We start from the raw sequence: 26,970 nt of genomic DNA on the forward strand, positions 1-26,970 counted from the left end.
TAGGGGCCTTTACAAACTTTTGCTATGGGGCCTTCATATACCTAGTTACGCCCCTGTGCTCGTGCATATTTATTGAGCAGCTGGTGAGTGCACTGTGTTATATAGTAGTTACTGTAGGTCATATACCAGCATAACGCCTGACTACTAGAGGAGAACTGTAATCACATTGCGCCTGTCTGTGACATTACTTTTCTGCCTCTTGTATTGCAGGGCATTGAGGCGCTCTTGCTGCAATAACACAATATTGCTGATCTCTGGCTCCTGACACAAGATAACTGCATTGCATTAAGGGAACTGGAGCCACAGTGACACATCCATCTCCCAGGGCTGGTATTCTGCTTCTCCAATCTCCTACATACAGAAGATAACCAGGGTCAGTCATCTGTTTCCCTGCTCCTCCCTCAGCCCATAAATGAACGTCTCCTCTGGTCACGGTGGTTTAAGCTGCTGGCTGGGTAGCCACTGGCAGTGTTATTTTATTTCAATAGATAACAATTTTTTTTTTTTTAAATATATATATATTTCTTTTTTTTTATCTGTTAGGGGCATATTTATCATCATTATTTTGTGGAAATCCCCCAGAGAACAGGATTTTTCAGGGGACACCCACAAACATGAAATATCCTTAGATTGTGACAAAAAAAGGTGGCTGCAGCAGACACAGGGCATTGGTTCATTACGGTAGGCAAAATAGCGTACGCACGCAGTTCAGTGCGATAGTATGCTAGTCCATAGCGATCGCAATGCCGCCACAGCAGCACTACATAAGGACGCCCACTTGACTTTACAAGCACATCCGTAATGGTTGGCAAGACTGTGAAAACATCGGCACAATCAAGTACCATCGGAGCCATATGCACAGATAAGGCAAATCAGACATTACTCAGGAATTGCTTACTTCAGCGCACGCTATGAGGCCACAGGCTGCGTACAGTAACGCAGGGGCTAATTTATGCACGCCCACAAACGGCAGGCCCGTTTGCCCAGCCACCCCCCCGCCCCGTTTTGTACATCAACAGCCTCCCCATTTGTTGCGAGCGCCGGAGCGAGTGCTTTTTGCGCTCGCTCCGGGGCTCGCGCATGCCGCACATGCGCACTGGCCAACCATCGACTGCCTGCAAGCGCTATCCTCGGGAATCCCAACAGACGGCTTCCCGAGCGAAGGTGAGCCTCCCCATTTTAGGTGTAGGCTGCAGGGGGTGGGGCAGGGGAGGGGGTTAGGTTTAGGCACCCCAGGGGGAACTTAGGGTTAGCCGCCCCCTGTGGAGAGTTAGGGTTAGGCTGCAGGGATGGGGGTTAGGCACCACCGGGGGAAAGTTAGGGTTAGGAACCCCTAAGGGGGGAGAGGGGGAGGGTTAGGTCACTTACCTCCCCTTGCAGAGGCTATACAGCCACCAGCATTTCATGCCCAACCTTTTTAGGTTAGTGAGGGGGGGGGGGTTAGGTTTAGGCACCCCATGTGGGACTTAGGGTTAGGCCCCCGCTGTGGAGTGTTAGGCTGCAGGGAGGGGGGTGGCACCACCGGAGGGAGGTTAGGGTTAGGCACCCCTAAGGGAGGGTTAGGGGGGAGAGGGGGAGGGTTAGGTTACTTACCTCCCCTTGCAGTGCCGTATTTCATGCCCAACCCCTTTAGATTAGTGAGTATAACCTAAGCAGGTCCGTGTTACACAGAAACATGCACAGATCTGTGAAATCCGTGCATGTTTCTCTGTGTAAAAAAATTGTAAACTGTAAATCTTAAAACAAACAAGTGTTCCCCTTAATAGCATAACCAGCCCCGGGCTCTGTTAAACCTGTCCTGGTTCTTAAAATGCAAGGGGAAAAATGCACCCGGCTCTGTTGAGTCGGTCCTGGTTGTGGAAATACAAGAGACAAAATGAGTAGGGGTCTCCAGTATTCTCTGCAACCAGCACCGTACTCTTTCTAGAGGGGGTGTATTGCCACAGCCAGGGTACCCTCTTACCGTGTTCCCAGGCCAAAGCATTGACACCTGACTGCTAGTTAGCCCAGACCAGAGATCCCTGAGGAGATGGAGACCCCCTGTGGCCGGAGGCCGGCCCCACGTGTTTTATTTTGGCCGCAGCACTGAAGGGGTTAACCCCCTGTGCTGTGGCACAATTTTTAAATAATCAAAGGGCACTAGTCACCATATTTAAATACGTTAACGGCGCTAGGCATGGTGTGTGGGGAGGTGTGTTGGCTGCCGCGGCCCAGACCTCTCTGTGGCCATGGCAGCACTGTGGTTTAACAGTGAAGCGAAACGGCTGGTGAGGGTGAGCTCCAACAGCGTGGCAGAGGGGGACCGGGAGCTTAGCTCCCGGCGCCCCAGCAGTTAGAGGAGGGCACCACAGCAGCTGGGACTGAGTCCGGGCTGCTGATCGCTGGAGACCGGGAGCATAGCTCATGGCCAGGAAAGCCTGCCTAGGGGTCCCTGCTTGCCCATCTCTGGAGCTCAGATTCAGGCAGAGATGGCAGGCTTGGGGCCTGGTTCAGAGCTGCTCGCTAGATGCGATCGCTTGCACGATGTGTATGCAAATTGCGTGGGCCGTACTATCGCACACAGGGCCGCCATCAAGGGGGGGGGGACTGCCGGGCCTGGAGTCCCGGGCCCGGACAGAGAGGGGCCCGTGCCTGGCTCCTACCCAAAGGCCAGCCCGGGGCCAGTATAATTTTGCTAGTAGAATGGCCGCCGGCAGAGACTTATATTACATATATAGTCTATAAATAAATATATAAGTGATGGGGTGTGGCTTGGAACACAAAATCCTAAAATATATAAGGGGGGGAGTGTGGATAAAGTGTAATAAAAAACAAACAGAGAGAGAGAAGGAGGGCTGGAGAGACACTGTGGGGCTGAAGTTGCAGAAACACGGAAGGGGGGCCCTGCTATTTTGTCAGTCATGGGCCCCACAATTTCTGATGGCAGCCCTGATCGCACAGCAATGCATTAGCACGCCCAGTGATTCTTAGAGACCGATCACATAGTGTATGCAGACACCCACCAGCCTGTTTTAAGATGCCCACTTGTGCACGTCATCTCCAGGAAGTGTATGTAACCATCGGTACATCAGGTAACATCGGATGCTATCGCAGCGCTTGAGGTTGACCATACCCTGCCGCAAGCACTGTGAGCACTTCAGTATAAAAACCAGCCAGGTGACGTGTACTATGATGCTGATTATAATTATGCACACCTCTATAACGCCGTTGAGATGCTCAGGCACGCCTGCGTTTGCACCTCCACTCCCCCGTTTTTAATGGCCAGCCCCTGTTACCACCTACAAACGGCTTCTCCTGTCACTGACTCTGCTGGGCTGTCTATGCGCAGCGAGCGAACGCATTGTGAACTTTCGCTAAGGTATGCGCACGCGCACAATGCATACACACTGCATACCATTGGCAGCAGCGAGAGTATGCATCTTAGCGAGTGGGTCTGAATGAGCTCCTTGGTCCCTTAGCAGATTCCTGGAAGACGGTTTTGGAGGGAAACCTCCCCCGGCCCTAGACGAGCTGGCTCCTGGGTGGCGACTAAAACACCAGGTGGGCTTAGGCACAGGGGAGTGACCACTTCCCACTGTCCATAGGGGACAAGGTTAAATGTGCATGTGGCCAGCACATGCACAGGTCATGCACTTAAGGTGATTGGTTGGAAGCCACAGGGTGGACTTACCCCCTGTGGTAATGTGTATTAGAGTGGCATAAAAGAAGACTTTGTGCGTGTTAAAATTGTACAACCCTGTATATCCTTTGTGGGGAAGAACTGCTGTTAAGATTCCTGTATGCTGATGTACCCCTTCAATCTGAAGGACGAGTCTTTTTCAAGACTTTGAGCAATAAACATCTTGCCTGACTACAACTGCATCTCATCCTGTGACCAACAGAATTGCACCAAACGCTATTCCGTTCTCCAGCTGTTCTGGGTGGAGCTCCGGATCTCCAAGTTCAAGTCCTCTGCCAGCTACCGTGCAGAGCCTGGTCCATTGCGAGGGATCAGAAGGAATCAGCCGACACCAATCAGTGGTATCAGCATCGTTACGCCCACGGCGCAGTGGGTGGAGTCAGTGACAGGCGGTCACTGACGGTAAGCGGGAATCCCTGATACCCCAAATTCCAGTGGGGATCGAAACCTCAATCTGTGATCGAGAGTCGGGGGCTGACGCCATCTGGTCACACCCCCAATAAAGGGGTTCCCCTCTTCTGGGCACCAATGGTCTGGACTGATAGCCCAAGGCTACCCCCGGCACACCGGGGTGGTGGGTGCTGGGTTGTTTGTGTATAAAAAATAGATAAATAATATTGTCTTTTACTGGAGAACTAGAGGTCTCAGCAAGCCTCCCCGTTATGCTGGCACTTGAAGAACCACAAATAGCAGCATGTGGGACATTAAGGGGCCCGCTGGTACCTCTAGTTCACCTGCTAAATAAATATTAAAATAACCACAAGACACACACACAGTGAAAGTAGAATATTATTAAAACATACATGCACACTCACATTCAAGCATACTCACCTATAATCCCTGTAGCCATTCATGTCCACTTGTTCAGTAGCATCCACGTAACCTGTAAAAAAAAATCCATACTCACCTACCCCTCTTCTGTCCCTGCAGGTATCCACATCTTCGGGGAAACAAAAACTCCATTACAGGAGCCCAAGGGGGGCTCAGAAGCTGCATTTCCCAAATAAATTCTTTGTCTGAACGTGCATTGGAGAGAGGTGGTTCCCACCATTGACTTCAGTGGTGGGAAACACTAGGTTACTAATGGTTACTTTATTGGGGGGATCCCCAACTCCCCTTCCTGGGCTGACTAGCGGTCAGGTGTCAATACTTTGGCCAGGGGACCTGGTGACAGGGTCCCCCGACTCTTACACTCCCGCTAGAATGAGTCTGGTGATGTTTCTGGAAAATACAGGGGACCCCTACAAATTTTGTCCCCTGTATTTCCAGAACCATGACTGGCTCATAAGAACTGGGTGCTGGTTCTTAAAATACAGGGGAACCATATGCATTTGTCCCCTGTATTTTAAGAACCAGGACAGGCTCGACAGAGCCCTGGGCTGGTTATGCTTGTGGGGAGAGGCAGTTTACTATTTTTTTAAACACAGAAACCTTCACGGATCTCATTGATCTGTGAAGGCTTCTGTATAACTCGGACCTTTTAATGCAAGTGGCATTACAAGGCGTGAGTTTCCATAGGAGAAAACTCACACAGACCTGCATAATTGAATTCACAAATTAACAGACTATTACATTTGGCGAGTTGTTGGACAAACTCAGGGGGTCATTCAGACCCGGTCGTTAGCGCCGATGGGCTCGGACCGGGTCGATGGCCCCCCACAGAGCATGCGCACGACGTAGCCGGCGCCGTCATGCGCATGTGTAAGACCCGCTACGACCGACAGCGCCGGTCGTAGCGGGTCTCGATCGAAAGGGGGCGAGCTGTCGATGTTGATTGACAGCTCGCCCCGTTTGGAAGGTGGGCCGGGGGGGTGGCAGCCCAAACGGGGGCGTTCCCATGGGAACGCCTACCGTTTGGGGGCGGCCCAACTGACATCACTAGTGATGTCAGTGGAGAGCTTCCGGCTCAGACAGAGCCAGAAGCTCTCTGGGGCTTACGACAAGGGAGACCCTACCCTAGCGTCTCGTCGTAAGCCCCGATGGTCATCACCTTAGGTGGTCGTAAGGCTGTGGGTGTTAACCCACAGCCTTACCACCGCAAAGGAGGACGTCTTGAAAATTCAAGAGGTCCTCCCCTCATTCAGACCGACCGCACGCTCTGTGCGACTGGCTCTGAATGAAGTCCTCAGACCTTTAAATGTGCGAGAAGGTCCAATTGGGTCTCGCAAAGAAAATTCGGACCCTATTACATTTTGCTCATAATGTCTTCACATTGTTTGGGTTCCCTGTTACATCTCCATGTTCCCTTTACCCCTAGCATGCTTTCTTCCCCCTAGGTTCACTTGTTAGTATGTGTTGTGGACTTTCCGTCATTGACCCTGTATTTCTTGTGCACAAAAAATTGAAACATTACATTGAACATGAAGTCTGAGGTTTATTTTCAGCTGGTTAATGCAGTGAAGTTACTAACAAGGCCATATATAAACCTTTACAAAGCCAGTGGCTGGAGTGGGATTGACTTTCTCGGAGATATGGCAGCGTACGGTGAGATGGGATGTAAAACATAATACCCAGATTCCAGCCGAAGCATCCTAGAAGGGGATAAGGCATTGCAGATGAATCTGTCTGAAAGAAGACACAATGGGCCTGATTCAGACCCACTCGCGAGCGGCTGTACGCTCGCAAGTGGGTCGATGGTCTGCACTGAGCATGCGCACGACGGAGGGAGCTCCGTTGTGCGCATGCGCCAGACACGACGAGCGAAGGACTTTCCTTCGCTCGTTGTGTCCGATCAAAGGGGGCGTGCTGTCAATGTTGATTGACAGCACGCCCCCTTTGGTGGGCGTGCCGGGGGCGTGCCTCCCTGACGGGGGCGTTCCCACGGGAACGCCTCCCGTCAGAAGCCGGCCCACTGACATCACTAGTGATGTCAGTGGGAGTGATTTTGGCTCTGATAGAGCCAAAATCACTCCGGAGCTTGCGGTTGAAAACCTCAACCGCAGGCTCCGGCTCGCAATTTCGATGGTCGCGATGGTCACGACCATCGCGGCCATCAAAATGCACGCTCGTATAGCCTGTGGGTGGTGACCCACAGCTATACGAGCGTCCAGGAGGACGCTCCATGAAAAAGGAGCCCGGCCCTCATGCAGAGCGTGCGCTCTGCTCAGAGCGTACGGCTCTGAATGAGGGCCTATGTTTCTCTTTTATCCAACCACGTGTTGCTTTGCTGATCCCTACTAGAAATAAACACGACGCACGCTGGCGAATTAGTCATTTCCGAGGCTTCCAACCATTGTTCAGCCAAAAGCTCCATCCAAAATATTCACCAGCATGAGGCGCGGAATTAAGCTCAGGGGATACAATTAGCCGAGCAGAGATAAGCATACTGCTCATTTACTTCAAGGAAGCCTAATTACTCGGTGCACTATATACAACAGGTAGCAACCAGTGCTGAGAATGGACCTTAGAATCCTGCTATGAATTATCGTCCTGTACAGGATCCAGGGCTGGCTGGAAATGCACAAGATAAATGAGCGGAGACGGCGGCATCGGGTCGCAGAAGGCGTCAAAAGTTCCATTGCGCAGAATAATACACAGTTTGTTCTCTGTGATATTTTTATTTGACGCTCCAATAGGCATATTTATCACACTCCACATTTTAATGCAGATGTGCTAAATATTGTTCACCCAAATTCACAATGTGAAAATTAATATTTTCATGTGACTTTACAAAGTTTCTCTTGCCGGGAGATGGGCTCCGATATAAGGGCTTGATTCAGAGCCGCTCGTAAGCGGCCGCTCGTTCGTTCAGAGCGATGTTTGCACAACTGCGCATGTGTACGGATCTTAATACGCATGCGCGAACCAGTCAGTGCGGCCGAAAATCGTTTGTTCGCTAAATAGCGAATGCCTGCTATTTTGAGTGACAGGAGGAGGCGTATGTGGGTGGTAACAGGGGAAGGTGCTTGGAAATGGGGAGTGGAGATCCGAACGCAGGCATGCTTAAAGGTCAAAACGGGCGTTTTATGGGTGTGCATAATTAATACAGCAGCGTCATTGACCACGTCACTGGGTTATTTTATAGTCAGAACTGCTCGCAAGATTGTGGTAGGAAAAACCAACCACAAGAATAGCGAGCAGTTCATACCCTGGTCGATGTACTCGATTAATCTAATAAATAGCGGACATGATGTAGGATGCGAGCAGCCAGGGGGCGTAGTTTTCCAAAACACGACCGCAAGTTTTGTTCGCTCGTTCAGACCTAGAGGCGTGAACAGACCGCAAAGAGAGAACGGTTCATTTGAATAGCCACCCCTTTTTTCTGAACGAGCGAGCGCAAATAGCGTCCGGCTCTGAATCAGGGCCTAAGAGCCCATTCTGATAAAGAGCTAGTAGCAGTGTGATAGGGTAAAGCTATTACGCTGCTTCCTGGTTTGGGTCCCTGGCAACCAATGTGCATGCATGGCTGTCACCAGGGGTGTGAGATGAAGAGGGAACCTCCCTCTCAGCTAGCTGCCCTACGCACAGAGCAAGAGGCCACACACTCCATGTAGATACCCCCTTGCCCAGCCCACCCCTGCTCGAAGGCCCTTAGAATCATTGGGGCCCTGGGCAGCTGACCAGTGAGCCCATACGTTAAGTTGGCCCTGGAATTAGTAGCCCATACTATTTTACCTTATTTTAGTTTCACATAAATTTATCACAGGACTTTTGGAGGAGATTTCATAAAAATCTCCTCCATGCCCTAAAATTCACATCCGATCACATTCTTCATTCCCTTCATGGGAAGTACGATCAGCCCAGATTTAACAAACTTTAATTTTTCAATATTTTTGGGCAAAGCACTTCTAAAATCACAGCATCTTCAGATTGCGATATTAGAGGCTTCGTTCCGTTTTCCACATACTCCTGCTGTGCCCCTCCTGACATCTGACAAGCAGAGCAGAGCCCGGAGCCAGCGTCTGCGATCGGCCTGGGTCTGATAGGACACTGGCTGCATGCAGAAAGAAAATAGATGGTTATAATAGAAAATAAATAAAATAATACTTACCTGCATACAGGGATCTCTGGGCCTGATTCAGACCCGGACGCCAAGCTGCGAACGCACGCTATGGCCGATAATCGCACGTTTGCAGATGCATATGCGTCAATATGCGCATGTGCGAGTCACACACTGCGCTCGCGAATTGAGCACTCGTAGTACACAGACTGGACGCTAATTTGAGTGACACAGCGCCGTTTCTGGGTGGTAACAGAGGAAGGTGCTTGTGAATGGGGGAGCAGCTGTGCGAATGCAGGCGTGTCTGGGCATCTAAACCACGTTTTAGGGGTGTGCATAATTAGCAAAGAAGCCTCATTGTACACGTCACTTGGTTGCATCTTAGCCAGCGCTGATCGCAGTGTTTGCGGTGGGGTAGGGTCTACCTCAAGCGATGCGTGCCGCTCCGATGGTTCTCGATGGTTCCGATTATTCATACACTTAATGTGTGCTAAGAAAGAAAGGTGGGCGTCTTTATACTGGCGTGCGTTCGTTCTGCAGATGCTCTCTAAGGCAAAGAGGGCGTCCTTCCACCAGACAGTGCGATCGCAGCATTTGCATACCCGGCCCCTTTTAGCTGCGTGAGAGCGCAGTTTAGCGCCGGGTATGAATGAGCTCCTGTGATCGCTGTGGTCTCAGCTGAGGTGCAGTGATTGTCCTCAGCTGATCAGGTTACAGAAGCAGCTCAGAGATCCCTGGGTGCAGGTGTGTGTTATGTTATCTATTTTCTATTATAACCGTTGATTTTCTTTCTGCATACAGCCTGTCCTATCAGACCCATACTGCACCCCCTGTCTGCACACTCTGCACTGCCTTACTGCACATGTACAGCGGAATCGGTATGAAATACCGGTGGCTCACTCAAATCCCGACAGCGGCATCCCGATAGCTATAGATCCCGACAGGGGTGGTAAGTATGCTCTCCCTACCCCTCTCCCCCCCAACCCTAACCCTCCCTTAGTGGTGCCTAACCCTAACCTCCCCTCTAGTGCCTAACCCTAACCTCCCCCCCTAGTGCCTAACCCTAACCTCCCCCCTAGTGCCTAACCCTAACCTCCCTGCGGTGGTGCCTAACCCCAACCTCCCCCCCTAGTGCCTAACCCTAACCTCCCCCCTTAGTGCCTAACCCTAACCTCCCCCCTAGTGCCTAACCCTAACCTCCCCCCATAGTGCCTAACCCTAACCTCCCCCCTAGTGCCTAACCCTAACCTCCCCCCCCCTAGTGCCTAACCCTAACCTCCCCGCGGTGGTGCCTAACCCTAACCCCCCCCTTTCCGCACCCTAAACTTAACCCTCCCGGGGGGGTGCCTAGCCATAAACCCCCCCTCCCCGTAGCCTGACCCTAACCCTCTCTGGGGGGGTGCCTAACCATAATTCCAACCGGGGGTGCCTAAACCTAACCCTCTACCCCCGCTGCTAAGATCTAAGAAGCCACGCTTACCTTCCTTTGGGATGCCGGCTGTCAGGGTTCCGGCGTGGGGCTTCCACTGTCGGGATTCCAATGACCGGCATCCCGGCTGCCGGTAATCTAACTACATCCTTGTACAGCATGCGCCCCGGCAAGTGAAGGCTTTCACTATTGCAAAAAGCCTGATGCGGACACCTGGCCGGGACAGGACCTCCTCACAAGCCCTGACACCTCATACATCCCTGTGATATTGGATATTGCAGTGCCATATTAATCAATTACATCACAATTACCTTTAAAAATGTGAATCGTGATAAATATGCCTCTAAATGAATAAGGGGAAACAATCAAACGGATATTGAATAGGATAAGCGTGTTCAGGGCTTCCAGTGGCATTGTAACCAAAAACAGGCAAATGCTGAGATATAACACAAGTTATCCCTTCATAATGTTACAAAACGTTAGTGGCATCTATTCTCTACAACACAGATGAGCAAAACTAACAAAACTGTTCCACATAATATTGGGCCTGATTATCAGGAATCTGCACATGCAGGACAGGACAGGTTCTGCGTGATCGCACAGGGCCTGATTATCAGGAATCTGCACATGCAGGACAGGACAGGTTCTGCGTGATCGCACAGGGCCTGATTATCAGGAATCTGCACATGCAGGACAGGACAGGTTCTGCGTGATCGCACACAGGTCCTGATTATCAGGAATCTGCACATGCAGGACAGGACAGGTTCTGCGTCATCGCACACAGGGCCTGATTATCAGGAATCTGTACATGCAGGACAGGACAGGTTCTGCGTGATCGCACAGGGCCTGATTATCAGGAATCTGCACATGCAGGACAGGACAGGTTCTGCGTCATCGCACACAGGTCCTGATTATCAGGAATCTGCAGAAGCAGGACAGGACAGGTTCTGCATCATCGCACACAGGGCCTGATTATCAGGAATCTGCACATGCAGGACAGGACAGGTTCTGCGTGATCGCACAGGGCCTGATTATCAGGAATCTGCACATGCAGGACAGGACAGGTTCTGCGTGATCGCACACAGGTCCTGATTATCAGGAATCTGCACATGCAGGACAGGACAGGTTCTGCATCATCGCACACAGGGCCTGATTATCAGGAATCTGTACATGCAGGACAGGACAGGTTCTGCGTGATCGCACAGGGCCTGATTATCAGGAATCTGCACATGCAGGACAGGACAGGTTCTGCGTCATCGCACACAGGTCCTGATTATCAGGAATCTGCAGAAGCAGGACAGGACAGGTTCTGCGTCATCGCACACAGGGCCTAATTATCAGGAATCTGCACATGCAGGACAGGACAGGTTCTGCGTGATCGCACACAGGGCCTGATTATCAGGAATCTGCACATGCAGGACAGGACAGGTTCTGCGTGATCGCACAGGGCCTGATTATCAGGAATCTGCACATGCAGGACAGGACAGGTTCTGCGTCATCGCACACAGGTCCTGATTATCAGGAATCTGCACATGCAGGACAGGACAGGTTCTGCGTCATCGCACACAGGGCCTGATTATCAGGAATCTGCACATGCAGGACAGGACAGGTTCTGCGTCATCGCACACAGGGCCTGATTATCAGGAATCTGCACATGCAGGACAGGACAGGTTCTGCGTCATCGCACACAGGTCCTGATTATCAGGAATCTGCAGATGCAGGACAGGACAGGTTCTGCGTCATCGCACACAGGGCCTGATTATCAGGAATCTGCAGATGCAGGACAGGACAGGTTCTGCGTCATCGCACACAGGGCCTGATTATCAGGAATCTGTACATGCTGGACAGGACAGGTTCTGCGTGATCGCACAGGGCCTGATTATCAGGAATCTGCACATGCAGGACAGGACAGGTTCTGCGTCATCGCACACAGGTCCTGATTATCAGGAATCTGCAGAAGCAGGACAGGACAGGTTCTGCGTCATCGCACACAGGGCCTGATTATCAGGAATCTGCACATGCAGGACAGGACAGGTTCTGCGTGATCGCACACAGGGCCTGATTATCAGGAATCTGCACATGCAGGACAGGACAGGTTCTGCGTGATTGCACAGGGCCTGATTATCAGGAATCTGCACATGCAGGACAGGACAGGTTCTGCGTGATCGCACACAGGTCCTGATTATCAGGAATCTGCACATGCAGGACAGGACAGGTTCTGCGTCATTGCACACAGGGCCTGATTATCAGGAATCTGTACATGCAGGACAGGACAGGTTCTGCGTGATCGCACAGGGCCTGATTATCAGGAATCTGCACATGCAGGACAGGACAGGTTCTGCGTCATCGCACACAGGTCCTGATTATCAGGAATCTGCACATGCAGGACAGGACAGGTTCTGCGTCATCGCACACAGGGCCTGATTATCAGGAATCTGCACATGCAGGACAGGACAGGTTCTGCGTCATCGCACACAGGGCCTGATTATCAGGAATCTGCACATGCAGGACAGGACAGGTTCTGCGTCATCGCACACAGGTCCTGATTATCAGGAATCTGCAGATGCAGGACAGGACAGGTTCTGCGTCATCGCACACAGGGCCTGATTATCAGGAATCTGCAGATGCAGGACAGGACAGGTTCTGCGTCATCGCACACAGGGCCTGATTATCAGGAATCTGCAGATGCAGGACAGGACAGGTTCTGCGTCATCGCACACAGGGCCTGATTATCAGGAATCTGCACATGCAGGACAGGACAGGTTCTGCGTCATCGCACACAGGGCCTGATTATCAGGAATCTGCACATGCAGGACAGGACAGGTTCTGCGTCATCGCACATAGGGCCTGATTATCAGGAATCTGCACATGCAGGACAGGACAGGTTCTGCGTCATCGCACACAGGGCCTGATTATCAGGAATCTGCAGATGCAGGACAGGACAGGTTCTACGTCATCGCACATAGGTCCTGATTATCAGGAATATGCAGATGCAGGACAGGACAGGTTCTGCGTCATCGCACATAGGTCCTGATTATCAGGAATATGCAGATGCAGGACAGGACAGGTTCTGCGTCAACGCACACAGGGCCTGATTATCAGGAATCTGCAGATGCAGGACAGGACAGGTTCTGCGTCATCGCACACAGGGCCTGATTATCAGGAATCTGCAGATGCAGGACAGGACAGGTTCTGCGTGATCGCACAGGTCCTGATTATCAGGAATCTGCACATGCAGGACAGGACAGGTTCTGTGTCATCGCACACAGGGCCTGATTATCAGGAATCAGCACATGCAGGACAGGACAGGTTCTGCGTCATCGCACACAGGGCCTGATTATCAGGAATCTGCACATGCAGGACAGGACAGGCTCTGCCTCATCGCACACAGGGCCTGATTATCAGGAATCTGCAGATGCAGGACAGGACAGGTTCTGCGTCATCGCACACAGGGCCTGATTATCAGGAATCTGCACATGCAGGACAGGACAGGTTCTGCGTGATCGCACAGGGCCTGATTATCAGGAATCTGCACATGCAGGACAGGACAGGCTCTGTGTCATCGCACACAGGGCCTGATTATCAGGAATCTGCAGATGCAGGACAGGACAGGTTCTGTGTCATCGCACACAGGTCCTGATTATCAGGAATCTGCAGATGCAGGACAGGACAGGTTCTGCGTCATCGTACACAGGTCCCCTTAATGCCTCTGCCTGATTGACAGACAGAGGCGTTTACAGGGTGGTGCGGGGACGGCCTGCATTCCCAGAAACGGGGGGGGGTGACCCCCATTGTCCGGGAGTGGCAACGCCGGGATCTGGTTCCTAGCCAAGTATTCCAGCCAGCCTGCGTAAACTGAGACTTACTCAGCTGGCCGGTATCGCCATCCAACATCGCAACCACGGTCGCAGCGCTGGGATCACAGATTCATTAGGGGGTGTCAGACACCTCCTGCTGCCTTTGCATTTTAGCAAGGACGGAATTGCAAAGCTGCTTGTGTGCGTCTTTGCGGAATCAGGCCTATTGTTCACTGTGGAGCATTTGGGTGCAGAACTTTGCACGTCTTACTGGTAGAATTCGGCTATTTAGCCCCCCGCCCCATCATTTTTAGCAAAATAATATAAGATGATTATATTTTTTAATAATAAAGTGATGAAAAAGGGAAGAAGTACCCAATTCTGCAGCATAATCTACTGTAATTGTTCAGTGCTGTAACCAACTATCACAGTCAGATGCCCCCCAAAGTGTGTATGTGCTGGAATTTATACCAATGAATGAGCACTCCATACTATACACCTCTCACCCGACATTACAAGAACAATCAGTGTGCTATAATCAGACATGTACTGTATATGATCGCTATAAATATATTACATTGACTAGCAACAAACTGACGTTTACTCTAGCAGTAAGCACAAACCCCAATCCACAAGATACTACACTGTAACTCCCTGGCTATTGTTGCAATTGTTTATATTCTCAGCAGGGAATCGGTATGAAATACCGCCGGCCGCATGGTTCGATTCCCGGCAGCGCCTGGCCGACAGATGCAGAGTTCCCGGCAGCGGAAGCCCGACAGCGCTGGAAATCCCGATCATCTTAAGGTAAGTATCTACTAACCTAACCCCCTAACGCTAACCCTCCTTAGGGGTGCTTAACCCTAACCTCCCCCCCAAGTGCTTAACCCTAATCCCCGCTCTAAGTGCCTAACCCCCCTTCCCAGCTGCCTAAACCTAAGTCCCCCCCAGGGGTGCCTAACCCTAACCCTCCCTCCCCCTAGCCTAACCCTAACCCTCCCGGGAGGTGCCTAACCCTAAGTCCCCCCCGGGTGCCCTAAACCTAACCCTCCCCCCCCGCGGCTGTCCGCTCGCGGCGCCCGGCTTCCCTTCGATCGGGATGCCGGGCGCCTGTCTCCCGCCATCAGGGAAATGTCAGGCGTCTACATCTAGACGCCCGGCATTTCATCCCTCGCCGGGATATGACAGTCGGGAAGCCGACTGCCGGTATTAAGGCAGCCGGCTTCCCGATTGTATACCTCTCAGCAGTACGCCCTAGACCTAGAGATACCCTGGGGAGTTTTATCATACTGTACATGAGTTATAAAACTCGCTGCGTATGATAAATGTTGCTCCAGCCAATCAGCTCCCTACTGTTATTTTTCAAACAGATGACAGTTAGGAGCTGATTGGCTGGAGCATCATTTATCATACGCAACGAGTTTTGAAAATCGTTGCGTATGATAAAACTAATTGATAAATGAGCCCCACATTATTGGGCCTAACAGGTCATTTACAAAGTGCAACACCCAGAATGGGGATAACAGAAAAAAATACTTTACTTGTCAGCATGCGTCCAAGTATGGAAACTGGCGTGGCAGAAATGGTTTGTTACCCCTTACTCTCCTGGTCTGTAGCGCCCGGGATACCTGCGTATAACAGCTGCCTCTGCAACTTTTATTTTTCCTTTTAAATATCAGTGCTAAAGAGATTTTTTTCATCACCACTATAAGCGGCAATACAAATATCGTGCTTACGGCTGCAGACAGGGATATTTGAATAAACATGCAGACGCATTGCTTAGGCAGATTTGTGTCTTTATTACAGGTATTACATAAAGGTGGAATCCTCCTTTACATAAATGATCTATTTGCTTTGTTTCAGTGACCTAAAACCCCCTCATCGCAACACACGCAGGGTCACCAAAACACTTTCGCTCTCCCAATTAGTGTATTCAGACGTCCACTCAGTCATCCGTGTCTGATTAATTAAAATAAAGCGGAGTACTTTAGCTAATTATTGCAATTAAACTTTTATCTATACTGAGTTCTGTGGCGATGTAATGCTCGATAAACTCTAATTGACCAGCGCTTAATAGGGAGAATAGTGAAATAATTTATCCTCTGCGCACCGTCCATCTCTCACAATGCGCTTCCTACCGTCATAACTGATGATAATATTATTCACATTTAGCTCTGGAGTCCTCTGAAAACACAGACTCTCCAATATTCTTTATCCACAAATAAGTTAGCTTATAATAAGTAGTAGTAATATTAATAGAGGCGATTGTGGGCGTAATTGTGATCCGGACGAAATGCCAATATTTACACAGATTGAGCAATTGTTAGCCATGGCGCATACGTGAAAACCGTACTTTGCAGCAATTGAATTGCGATTACGCTTGCACTGAGTGATAAGTAGTCAGTGTTAGAGGGAGGTAACGTGGGGCACAGGGGCATAGTTATTATGGGTTTAGGGTGTGCGGTGCACACGGGCCACCGGGTCCATTAGGGGCCCGCACCGCACCCCTGCACCCATACTTTTGTTTTTATAGTTACCTCTACTAAATCCCACAGAGTAGCGCTAAACAAAATGCATGAAAAATGGCCGCCGCGACCACTTTCCCAGGTTTTGCGCATGCGCAGTAGAAAATCACCAGGAAGATGGCTGCCGCACCATTTTCCCGGTGGCCTGTGCATGCGCAGTAGACTCTAGTGCCAGGAGTCTACTGCTGCTGTCAGTTTGCTGACGGCAGCCAGGGAGAGAGGAGGGGGCCCCGGTCGGTGAGTGAACATGGGTCCCCTCATCTCTTAATACACCCCGGGGAGTGGGGGGTGGCTAGAAAAATGCAGGCGTGTTGGTAGCATTTAAACACTCTTTTCTGGATGTACATAATTAGCTATTGCGTCCTTACTCACAGCAGGAGAGCCCCCTGTGTGTCTGGTGACCTGATGTGTCTGCCGCAGCTTAGACTTAGGGTGGGATGTACTAAGTATCGCTTCCGCAAAGCAGCAGATCCCCCCTATCTTCGGGTACATTCGGCGGTTCATTACCGCGCAGTGGCGTAAGTTCATCCCAGACGCCTGGAGGCAAGTTATAATTTGGGGCCCCCCCTATCTATCTCTCTATCTCATATCTATCTATCTATCTATCTATCTATCTATCTATCTATCTATCTATCTAACTATCTATCTCTCTATCTAACTATCTATCTCTCTATGGGGCCTATTCATCAACACTTAATTAACGTTTTTAAGAACATTTTCCTTAAAGAACGTTATTTTAGTATTCATGTAGCCACTTAGCACAGGAGATATCACTGATATCTCCTTGCTAAGTCCCCCTGCGTTAATTTCCACACTCCCCATACATTAGTATATTAGTATATTAGCACATTAGTACATTAGTACATTAGTATGGGGATATGGAAATTATGGTATTCATCAAATTCCGAAAATTATGAATTTGATGATCTAGTCCTATAAGTGTTTTAATGCGGCGATTGGCTACAGGTTGATCCAGTCCTATAAGTGTTCTAATACTCTGATTGGCTACAGGTTGATCCAGTCCTATAAGTGTTCTGATACTCTGATTGGCTTCAGGTTGATCCAGTCCTATAAGTGTTCTAATGCTCTGATTGGCTACAGGTTGATCCAGTCCTATAAGTGTTCTAATGCTCTGATTGGCTACAGGTTGATCCAGTCCTATAAGTGTTCTAATGCTCTGATTGGCTTCAGGTTGATCCAGTCCTATAAGTGTTCTAATGCTCTGATTGGCTACAGATTGTCTATACCTCTGAACGTTCTTCTAATGTACTCATTGGCTACAGGTTACTTTACCCATGAGAACATACAGTCTGTTTATAGAATGTAGAGCTGGATCGATCTGTATCCAAACTCGGGGGGAAAAACAGGGAACACAGTTTCACCACAGACACAAATACAATGCAGTAGATCACCAGTCAAAACTAGAAAAATCCAAATAAATATTGAAATGAGAAGATGGATTAGATCATAATGGGTTCAACAGTAACTGAGAGATAATCTGTAGTGGAGTCCGGGCTTTCCTCACCTGCACAAAGACATATTCATCCTGGACAATGAGGGAATTGGTGTCAATATACCCTGGGAAAGGCTTTGTCCTGACCGTCTCCGAGCAGTTGTGCATCTTACACACGATGTACTGTGCATCTAAAACCAGAATAATAGTACATTAAACACACATTATTCTTAAGCTGCACAATGCATATTCACATACAGCGCGATGTAACAATTTGAAGGATTTTCTTTAACATTTTCCTACATGAAAACACGTTAGTGCAGGCCAGGGTTTCTCAGCTCTTTGTTATTTGTACATAGATGGCAGAATTATTGCTGCTGCAGGAGGCGCAGCACCTCAGGGGCCCGGAAAGGAGCAGGGGCCCGTAGCCTCCATACTCCTCAGGGGCCCGGAAAGGAGCAGGGGCCCGTAGCCTCCATACTCCTCAGGGGCCCAGAAAGGAGCAGGGACCCGTAGCCTCCATACTCCTCAGGGGCCCAGAAAGGAGCAGGGACCCATAGCCTCCATACTCCTCAGGGTCCCGGAAAGGAGCAGGGACCCATAGCCTCCATACTCCTCAGGGGCCCGGAAAGGAGCAGGGGCCCGTAGCCTCCATACTCCTGAGGGGCCCGGAAAGGAGCAGGGGCCCGTAGTCTCCCTACTCCTCAGGGGCCAGGAAAGGAGCAGGGACCCATAGCCTCCATACTCCTCAGGGGCCCGGAAAGGAGCAGGGACCCATAGCCTCCATACTCCTCAGGGGCCCGGAAAGGAGCAGGGGCCCGTAGCCTCCATACTCCTCAGGGGCCCAGAAAGGAGCAGGGGCCCATGGCCTCCATACTCCTCAGGGGCTCGGGAAGGAGCAGGGGCCCGTAGCCTCCATACTCCTCAGGGGCCCGGAAAGGAGCAGGGGCCGGTAGCCTCCATACTCCTCAGGGGCCCGGAAAGGAGCAGGGGCCCGTAGCCTCCATACTCCTCAGGGGCCCGGAAAGGAGCAGGGAACCGTAGCCTCCATACTCCTCTGCTTTCATAAGAGAACACACACGGGCAGTGGGTAGACAGACACCACCTCCAGGACCACCCCTCTGAGTGGTAACATGGGAGTGGCTAATCAGAGGCGGGAGTGTCGCCGTCAGCGTCTTTTACCGCGGCTGCGCTGATTTCTGCAGCTATGTTTAGGCAGATAATATGAGCCTCCATAGGGCTGGCGCAATGGGATAGGGATGTCTTATTAAAGACAGCGCCAAATACCTTAGGTAGCCGCATTGGCATACAGGCGCCGTCACATCTCCGCTAGAAGATGCATCCGCGGCTGCGTTAGTGTCCACTTCTTAATCATGCCCCTAAATGCGGTTATTTGCGGCATGCTGAGTGGCACCCATGTAAGGGTCTGCGCTGCCCCTACCATCCGCTTGCCTTCATAGGTGACATCATTATTGACGTGCCCTTGCACCAGCCCTATCCCTGGTGGTAAGCACAGCTTATGCCCTCTGTGCCCCCTCACTAAACCTAGCCTACGTGTGAACACTCCCTCACCACCAAATCGCGCTCATTCAGTCGCAGGTGGAGATATGAAGCGCACGTCCCGAGTCGGAACTACATCGATAATCCCAGCATACCTGCTGCGTGGTGCCCAATTTGCCACATTGTGGGGGGTGGGTGGGGGTATAATCTATGTATACGCCTCACACATACACAAGGACACAGCCACACTCTGCTATTTGAGAACTGCGTACCATGAATCAATACGCGCATTTGTCTGCGTAATTCACCTTCAACTGGAGATGTGCAAGTGTATAACAATATAATCGCACATCTAATGTCCAGAACCTCATTCACTTCACATTCTCTCTCTATCGCCTACAACGCTGGTCCATTGTGCCTCATTTATGTCTCAGACATGAAGGTTAGAAGATATTTGTGTACTGCTCTTATATAGAGTCATATCCCCTTATAAAGTGCATCTGGAAAGCGAAAAAAGTCCAGAGTAAGACACGGCTCCATTTATGGGCGCAAATAGCGGATTTTAGCAAACTGTGCACAGGCAGAAGCAAAGTCACACATTTTTTACGTATTTCCGGCTGATTCTGTGTTGGACGGATGTTGGATGGATCTCTGCTGGCATGAAATGGGTGGGCTGCAACTCTATGGTCACATGCGAGAAGGCCGTCTCATGGGAGTGCTTCTCTGAATCGTTCTCTCCATACTGCTGTATGGGGAAGCGATCCAGCCACGGAGTGGGGGCGCGGCTGGAGAAGTCATGAACTTCAACACAGTTACCTGCCTATATTATAAGGTCGTAGCAGTGAAGAGCCTTGATTTCAGGTCAACAGGGCTTTTCACTACTTTATGAATAGACCCCGAAGTCTGTCTGCAGGGAGGAAAACTTTTCAGTTTTGGAAGTGACTTAATTTACATCAATTAAGAAAAATGAGGAATTAGCATTACAAAGGGGAATATTTATCAATATTATTTTTGCCACTCCCTTTTCACATTCATTTATTGTCACCTAAATGTGTGAAAGGGCTTTTAGAGGAGAATTCGCGAAATTCTCCTCCAAGCCCTTAAATTTGCATTTTTGTTTTAGTAAGCAGCTCGCATTTCTCGTACTGTACTTGTAATGAGAAATGTGTTCTGCTCATATTGACTAAAATTAAATTGTAAAACAATAGCAGAGGGAGCACTGCATCTTCAGATGGCGTTATTAGGGCTTCTCTCGCCTTTCCCCTGCCCCAGCTCTGCTCTAACAGCCAGAACAGAGCTCAGAGCTGGCAACTGTGATCAGCCATGTGTGACTACATAGACCACAGGCTGATCACTGAAGAATATACTAAGTTAAAAAGTCTAATAAGCTAACACTTACCTGAATGCTGCTGCAACCAGGGATCAGTGTACGGCTCCTGTGACCCCAGTCAGCCGATGCTGTGAAACTCCCAGCCGGCATCTCATTTTACAGCACTGATCAGCTGACTGGGGTTACAGAACGAGCCTGACACCGATCCATGGGTGCAGGTAAATGTTAGCGGGGAGGGGAGGTGTAACAGCTGGCAGCACAGTCGCACTCTTGGTAGTTTTTGCAAAAAATACCCTGAAAAGTGCAGAGACTAGATTCGCAGGCCCAGAACTCGCTTGCAAGCTCTGTCCCTGCATGCGATATTTGATACATACTTGCAATGTATTTAAATATCGCAATGCAAATTTGGGCGAATTTATCACTTCCCGTCCGCGTCTGTTTGTGAATTGTGATAAATATACCACAAAGCATCTCGGCTATACAGATGAATCGCAATGCTGTAGTGTAGGACACAGCCCCAGCTATGGGAGGGTGTCAGTCAGCGCAGGAATCCATCTCACATTCCCATCAGGCAGAGGAGTTACTCGCCCCGCACAGACGCAGGGAAGCCGCCTATCGTAGTAGGGGAGCCGTCTTTCCCTAGTACTGCGGTTCAGGCGGCCATGACTCCATTGAGGAGTAATTTAACAACAAAGAGAAAGAAATCTGGGATCATCTCCGTAGCCAGATGGAGAAATACCAGCCCTGACCTCCCAGCGAGGGCACCAGACGTGATAAATGTTCTACCAGCTGCTGCATGCAGACTCGCTAACACCTTTTGTCCACAGACAGCTTGCACCCTGCTCCTGCCTATTATCTGGCAGAATACACATCGCCCGCACTATTAATAGCTTCTCTGCTGTACAACCCAATCCATAAGAATCACCATTATGAGTCTCACACATTTTATTTAGAGGGAACCTCTCAGCAACCCCAAGTCAGCTGGAAGTTACACGGCTTCCTTGTCAGAACAACCCTATAGATTGTAAGCCTTGCGGGCACAGCCCGCTCTTATTACCCAGTCTCAATTTATTACTGTTTTCTGCCCAACTGTAAAGCATAATGCAATATACTGGCACTATATAAAAGTGCCGACACAGTGCCCCCTAGTGTCCTGGGCCGACCACTCCCCCAGTACATGACATCACGTGAGGGACGGGGCCACTGGCAGAAGAAGCGTGGAGAGATACCCGGGTGCACTGGGAGGCATTACACACTGCAGGGTGCACACCTGGAACACCCAAAGGACACTCTGAGCAGTGCTGAAGCTGCACTACTGGATGAAGGGTGCGCTGTCATTGACGAGAACAAGGGTCTAAAAGGCGCAGTGGCAGCACGGTGGGCTGGCTGGTTGTAAGTAACCTGGTAAATGCCGACATGGGGTAATTGCTCTGGTAGGACAGGGCAACATGCTGCATGGAAACCACAGAGTGATAAATAGTGGCTGCATGTGGATCGAGGAGCCTCCACGGACTTTTCTACTTTGGGCCCCCAGCAGAAGTGGGTGAGATGCAGGAATGTAAAAAATGCGGTCAAACCCCCCAAAATACAGGTCTGACCGAATTTCTCATATGCACCAAGCCGATGCGGGGGTAAGGCCATGGGTTTCTATCGGGAGAGTGCTGAGAGAGGGATCCGATCCCTCCCAGCACCCCTGCGGCGCGTGCGTCCTTCTGCGCGCAGACCTAGAAGTCCCTCCATCGTAAAGGGCCGCTCTTACCGACAGAGCGGTCCTTTGCGGTGATCGTCATGCATACCGGCGTTATCAACGCTGGCATGCATATGAAGACCGGCGGCATGCGTCGCATCCCGAGTCCGATGTGTCATGCATCCTGCCCATTGAGCTTAGACCCTGGCAAGAGATAGAAGTGTGTGACCCCTGGTATTGTCACATGCTGCTATTTAGGCATTTTTATACATGGGAAGGTTTAGCCATTCACCCACTTGGTGATTTATTTAACCCGCATTGAGGTACCGGGAAGGCGGGGGGCGATGTATCAGGCTGAGCCACAGGAAGATCAGCTGACAACAGGGTGAAAAAAGCAACACATTACCCAGAATCCTCACAATACGTATAACGGAAGACTCAATCTGAAGATCAATCTGTTGAGTAACAAAGCCACAAAACCAATAACATGCGCTCATGATACAAAGAAGGACATAGCGTCACTTAGCAGCCGATGGCAGCGCATATTCTTACCCACTCCTCAATATTATCCCTCAGATCAAAGTCAGTTTCTGTGCAGTAATTGCACCCATTTTGCACATACTGCACCCACAAGCGCACCTGCTTTGCAGTGCACGGAACTAATTGTGGATACTTGCACCTAATCAATGCTGAGATGTGTTAAAGGGGAGGGGCTTCCGGCACCACCTCCTCTCTCTACCATACATGCTGGGTACTAGGACCCAGAGTCAGCGGGAGGTCAGACCTCTGACCTTATGACGCCATCACCGGGTTGCTGCTTATGTGCAGCTGGCGCCATCCTTACCGTGTAGAGTATCGCGGCACTGTGCGACGCTCCTGAGGTGAGATACCTAAATAGCGCTGTTAACCCCTGCAATAGCGCTATTTTGCTTATTGTTGCCATCGCTGTGTTACCGCTGCTGCCTGTTTATATCAATAAACCGGCATCCTGGTTAAGGACTCTCTGTGTGGCCTAACAGTCACTTTCACATTCCGCCTGGCACCTATTGTGACCCCTCCCCCCCTCCGATAAGCTATGTCAATAAAATGCTATACCACCCCAATCCATATGCTTTGCTTCATTATTGTCAGTATCAGCATATTCTCACAGTAACATTATCCCTGGTGCAAGAGACACATCTGACAGCAGGCGCTAAACTTTGCCTACTGTATGTTGGGGCACATTATAATTAATAAATATCTATAGGGGGCCAATACTATAAACTTTTTTTTTTTTTTAAATACTGGGGACATGCATATTATTTATTTATTTGTAAACAGCATGAAGATAAAGTAACACTTTTGTTTTGATTTTTAAATATATTTATAAAGTCGTGCCCTTATATTAAGGCTGCATCTAAAAAAATGGATTTCTCCATAGAGAATTCCGAAGGGGGGGGCAGGGTGTTTAAGGGGCTACACCTCAAAAGCTATAGGAGGTACCGAGTTGAAATTTGGTAGGGGCGGGTAGAACTATCGCACGGTGCTGCATGCAAAATTTCAGGGCAAAAACATAAAAAATGAGGACATGGGAGTAATCTAAATCTCTAACTGTCACTTTTTTCTGACATAGGCCCTGATTCAGAGCTGGACGCTATTTGCGCTCGCTCGTCCAGAAAATAGGGGTGGCTATTCAAATGAACCGTTCGCTGTTTGCAGTCTGTTCACGCCTCTAGGTCTGAACGAGCGAACAAAACTTGCGGTCGTTTTTTGGGAAACTACGCCCCCTGGCCGCTCGCATCCGACGTCATGTCCGCTATTTATTAGATTAATCGAGTACATCGACCAGGGTATGAGCTGCTCGATATTCTTGTGGTTGGTTTTTGCTACCACAATTTTGCGAGCAGTTCTGGCTAAAAAAAACCCAGTGACGTGGTCAATGACGCTGCTGTATTAATTATGCACACCCATAAAACGCCCGTTTTGACCTTTAAGCACGCCTGCATTCTGATCTCCACTCCCCGTTTTCAAGCACCTTCCCCTGTTACCACCCACATACGCCTCATCCTGTCACTCAAATTAGCAGGCATTCGCTATTTTGCGAGCACATGAATTTCGGCCGCACTGACTGGTTCGCGCATGCGTATAACGATTAGGGATGTGCGCCGGACCATTTTTGCCGGATTTGGATTTGGTTCTAATTCGTCGTCCGGCTTTGGATTTGGATTTGGATTTGCCAAACTGCGGTGACTGGCTTTGGATTTGGATTTGGATTTTTTTACAAAAATTGACAAAAAAAGCTAAAATCACATAAATTGGTCTTTTTTTTCTTCCTAGAGTATTATTAACCTCAATAACATTAATTTCCAGTCAATTTAGACCATATAACAGCTCATAATATTGTTTTCAACATTATTGGCCAAAGGTTGCAGTGAGCTGACTGGTTACTAAGCGACAGAGCAGCGGCACAACGACACAGACACCACAGTATAAAGTACATCTATGACACATTGCCACACAACAGTGGCAGAAATGAATAGTAGTGCACCCACCCAGTGGGGTACGGCCAGCAGAGTCACAATACTTGTTTACATAGTGGGCTACGGCCCAAGGAGTCACAGTGCACAATCTTATTCACATTACACCGCACGTAGGGCCTGATTCACATTACACCATAAAGTAGTGTCTCTTATTTATGTTACGACACACAGTAGTGCCCCTTTTACACAATGCCCACAGTAGTGACCCTTTTACACAATGCCCACAGTAGTGCCCCTTTTACACAATGCCCACAGTAGCGGTGTTCTTTACACAATGCCCCCAGCAGTGGTGCCCCCTATGCAGTCCCCTTAGTAGTAGGGTCCCCTATGCAGTGCCCTCAGTAGAATGCCCCCCAGTAGTATGCCCCCCATTAGACGCCCCCCCAGTAGTATGCCCCCCATTAGCATGCCACCCAGTAGTATGCCCCCCTTTAGCAGGCCCCCCCAGTAGTATGCCCCCCATTAGCAGCCCCCCCAGTAGTATGGCCCCCCAGTAGTATGGCCCCCCCAGTAGTATGGCCCCCCCAGTAGTATGCCCCCCCAGTAGTAGGCTGCCCCCAGTAGCAGGCCCCCCTCAGTAGTAGGCTGTCCCAGTAGTAGCCCCCCCTGTAGTATGGCCCCCCTGTAGTATGGCCCCCCCAGTAGTAGTAAGCCCCCCAGTAGTATGCCCCCCCCAGTAGTAGTAAGCCCCCCCAGTAGTATGGCCCCCCAGTAGCAGGCCCCTCAGTAGTATGGACGCCCAGTAGCAGACCCCCCCAGTAGCAGACCCCCCCCCGGTAGTATAGCCCCCCCAGTAGCAGGCCCCTCAATAGTATGGACCCCCAGTAGCAGACCCCCCCAGTAGTATAGCCCCCCCAGTAGCAGACCCCCCCAGTAGTATAGCCCCCCCAGTAGCAGACCCCCCCAGTAGTATAGCCCCCCCCAGTAGCAGGCCCCCCCAGTAGCAGACCCCCCCAGTAGCGCCCCCGGACCTTTGACAAGTAAAAAAATAAATAAATAAAACTTACCTGATTCCCTGTCTGTGTGACTCTCATTGGCTGCTGTGACAAACACACAGCTGCCGCTGGCGGCTGTGTGTCTGTGTCTGTGTAGGGCAGAGCACTATCACTGCGCTCTGCCCTACACAATAGGAGCCCTGATGTCGGATTCTCTAGTGAGAATCCGACATCAGGCGGCCGCCGTTCGGCCCCGAACGGGGATCCGAGTCAGGCGGTGAACACCCGAACAGGGTTCGGGTGGACTCGCATCCCCAATGTTTGGAGCGTTTCGGATTCCACAGAATCCGAACCGCTCATCTCTAATAACGATCCGTACGCATGCGCAGTTGGGCAAACATCGCTCGGAGCGAACGAGCTGCCGCTTACGAGTGGCTCTGAATCAGGCCCATTGTCAATTAGGAACCTTTATCTGCTGTAGTCTATGAGGGATTTTTGGAAAGGCATAACTCAGAGTAGGGGTGGAATTTAGACTTGGGGTTTGTTTTATTAGCTAGGTATTCTGCCGGGTACGTGCTTTTGTGGTTCAGGTAAATTAGAAAGTTACAGTTTTTAAACTATTACCTCAAGAATGCGCCATTGTCAAGAGAGGACTTTTCAACTTGTTGCGCAGCCACAGTAGGAGCCTCCAGCAGGTGTAATAACTGTGGCTTCACTTGGGTGCACCAAGATGGGCGTCATTTGCGAGCTTTAGCGGTGGTGGGCTCGGGGGAAAGAAGCTGGCGTTAGCTGCAGCGGGAGCCGGCGGAAAGGTGCGGGAGGGTAGCCGGCGACAGCTGCGGCCAGAACCCGGGGACAGTAGCGTGCTTGAGCGGCGGCAGCGCGGGCGGCGGTAGTGCAGGTGTTAGGACCCGAGGGAGGTAGCAGCTCACAGAATGCAGGCTCGGATTTGGTAGATCCATGACACCTGCTTCTGTGTTTAATATAAAAAAAATGGCGTGGCCTTGCCACCCATAAAACAACCAGCACCACGCTTTGGAGCCCCAGTACTGGTTGTGCTAAATACAGGGGACAAACAATGTAGGGGTCCCCCGTATTAAGCACAACCAGCACTAGGCTTTTCAGAACCTGTCTTGGTTGCCAAAATACGGGGGGACAAATGACGTAGGGGTCCCCG

At 50.3% G+C, this 26,970-nt stretch overlaps 1 protein-coding gene across 1 annotated transcript in view; it reads right to left on the reverse strand.

The window, feature by feature from the left end:
- SORCS1 (sortilin related VPS10 domain containing receptor 1) overlaps positions 1-26,970 on the reverse strand; it is a gene marked incomplete at its 3' end in the record, with an annotated part of 674,820 nt that overhangs the window by 8,744 nt on the left and 639,106 nt on the right. Inside the window, exon 7 of the mRNA XM_088465805.1 lies at positions 17,895-18,013. Coding sequence (XP_088321931.1) covers positions 17,895-18,013 — 119 coding nt within the window. The remainder of the gene's footprint in view (positions 1-17,894; positions 18,014-26,970) is intronic.

Source organism: Taudactylus pleione, unplaced genomic scaffold (assembly GCF_031769625.1).
Source record: "Taudactylus pleione unplaced genomic scaffold, aTauple2 ptg000008l, whole genome shotgun sequence".
NCBI lineage: Eukaryota > Metazoa > Chordata > Amphibia > Anura > Myobatrachidae > Taudactylus > Taudactylus pleione.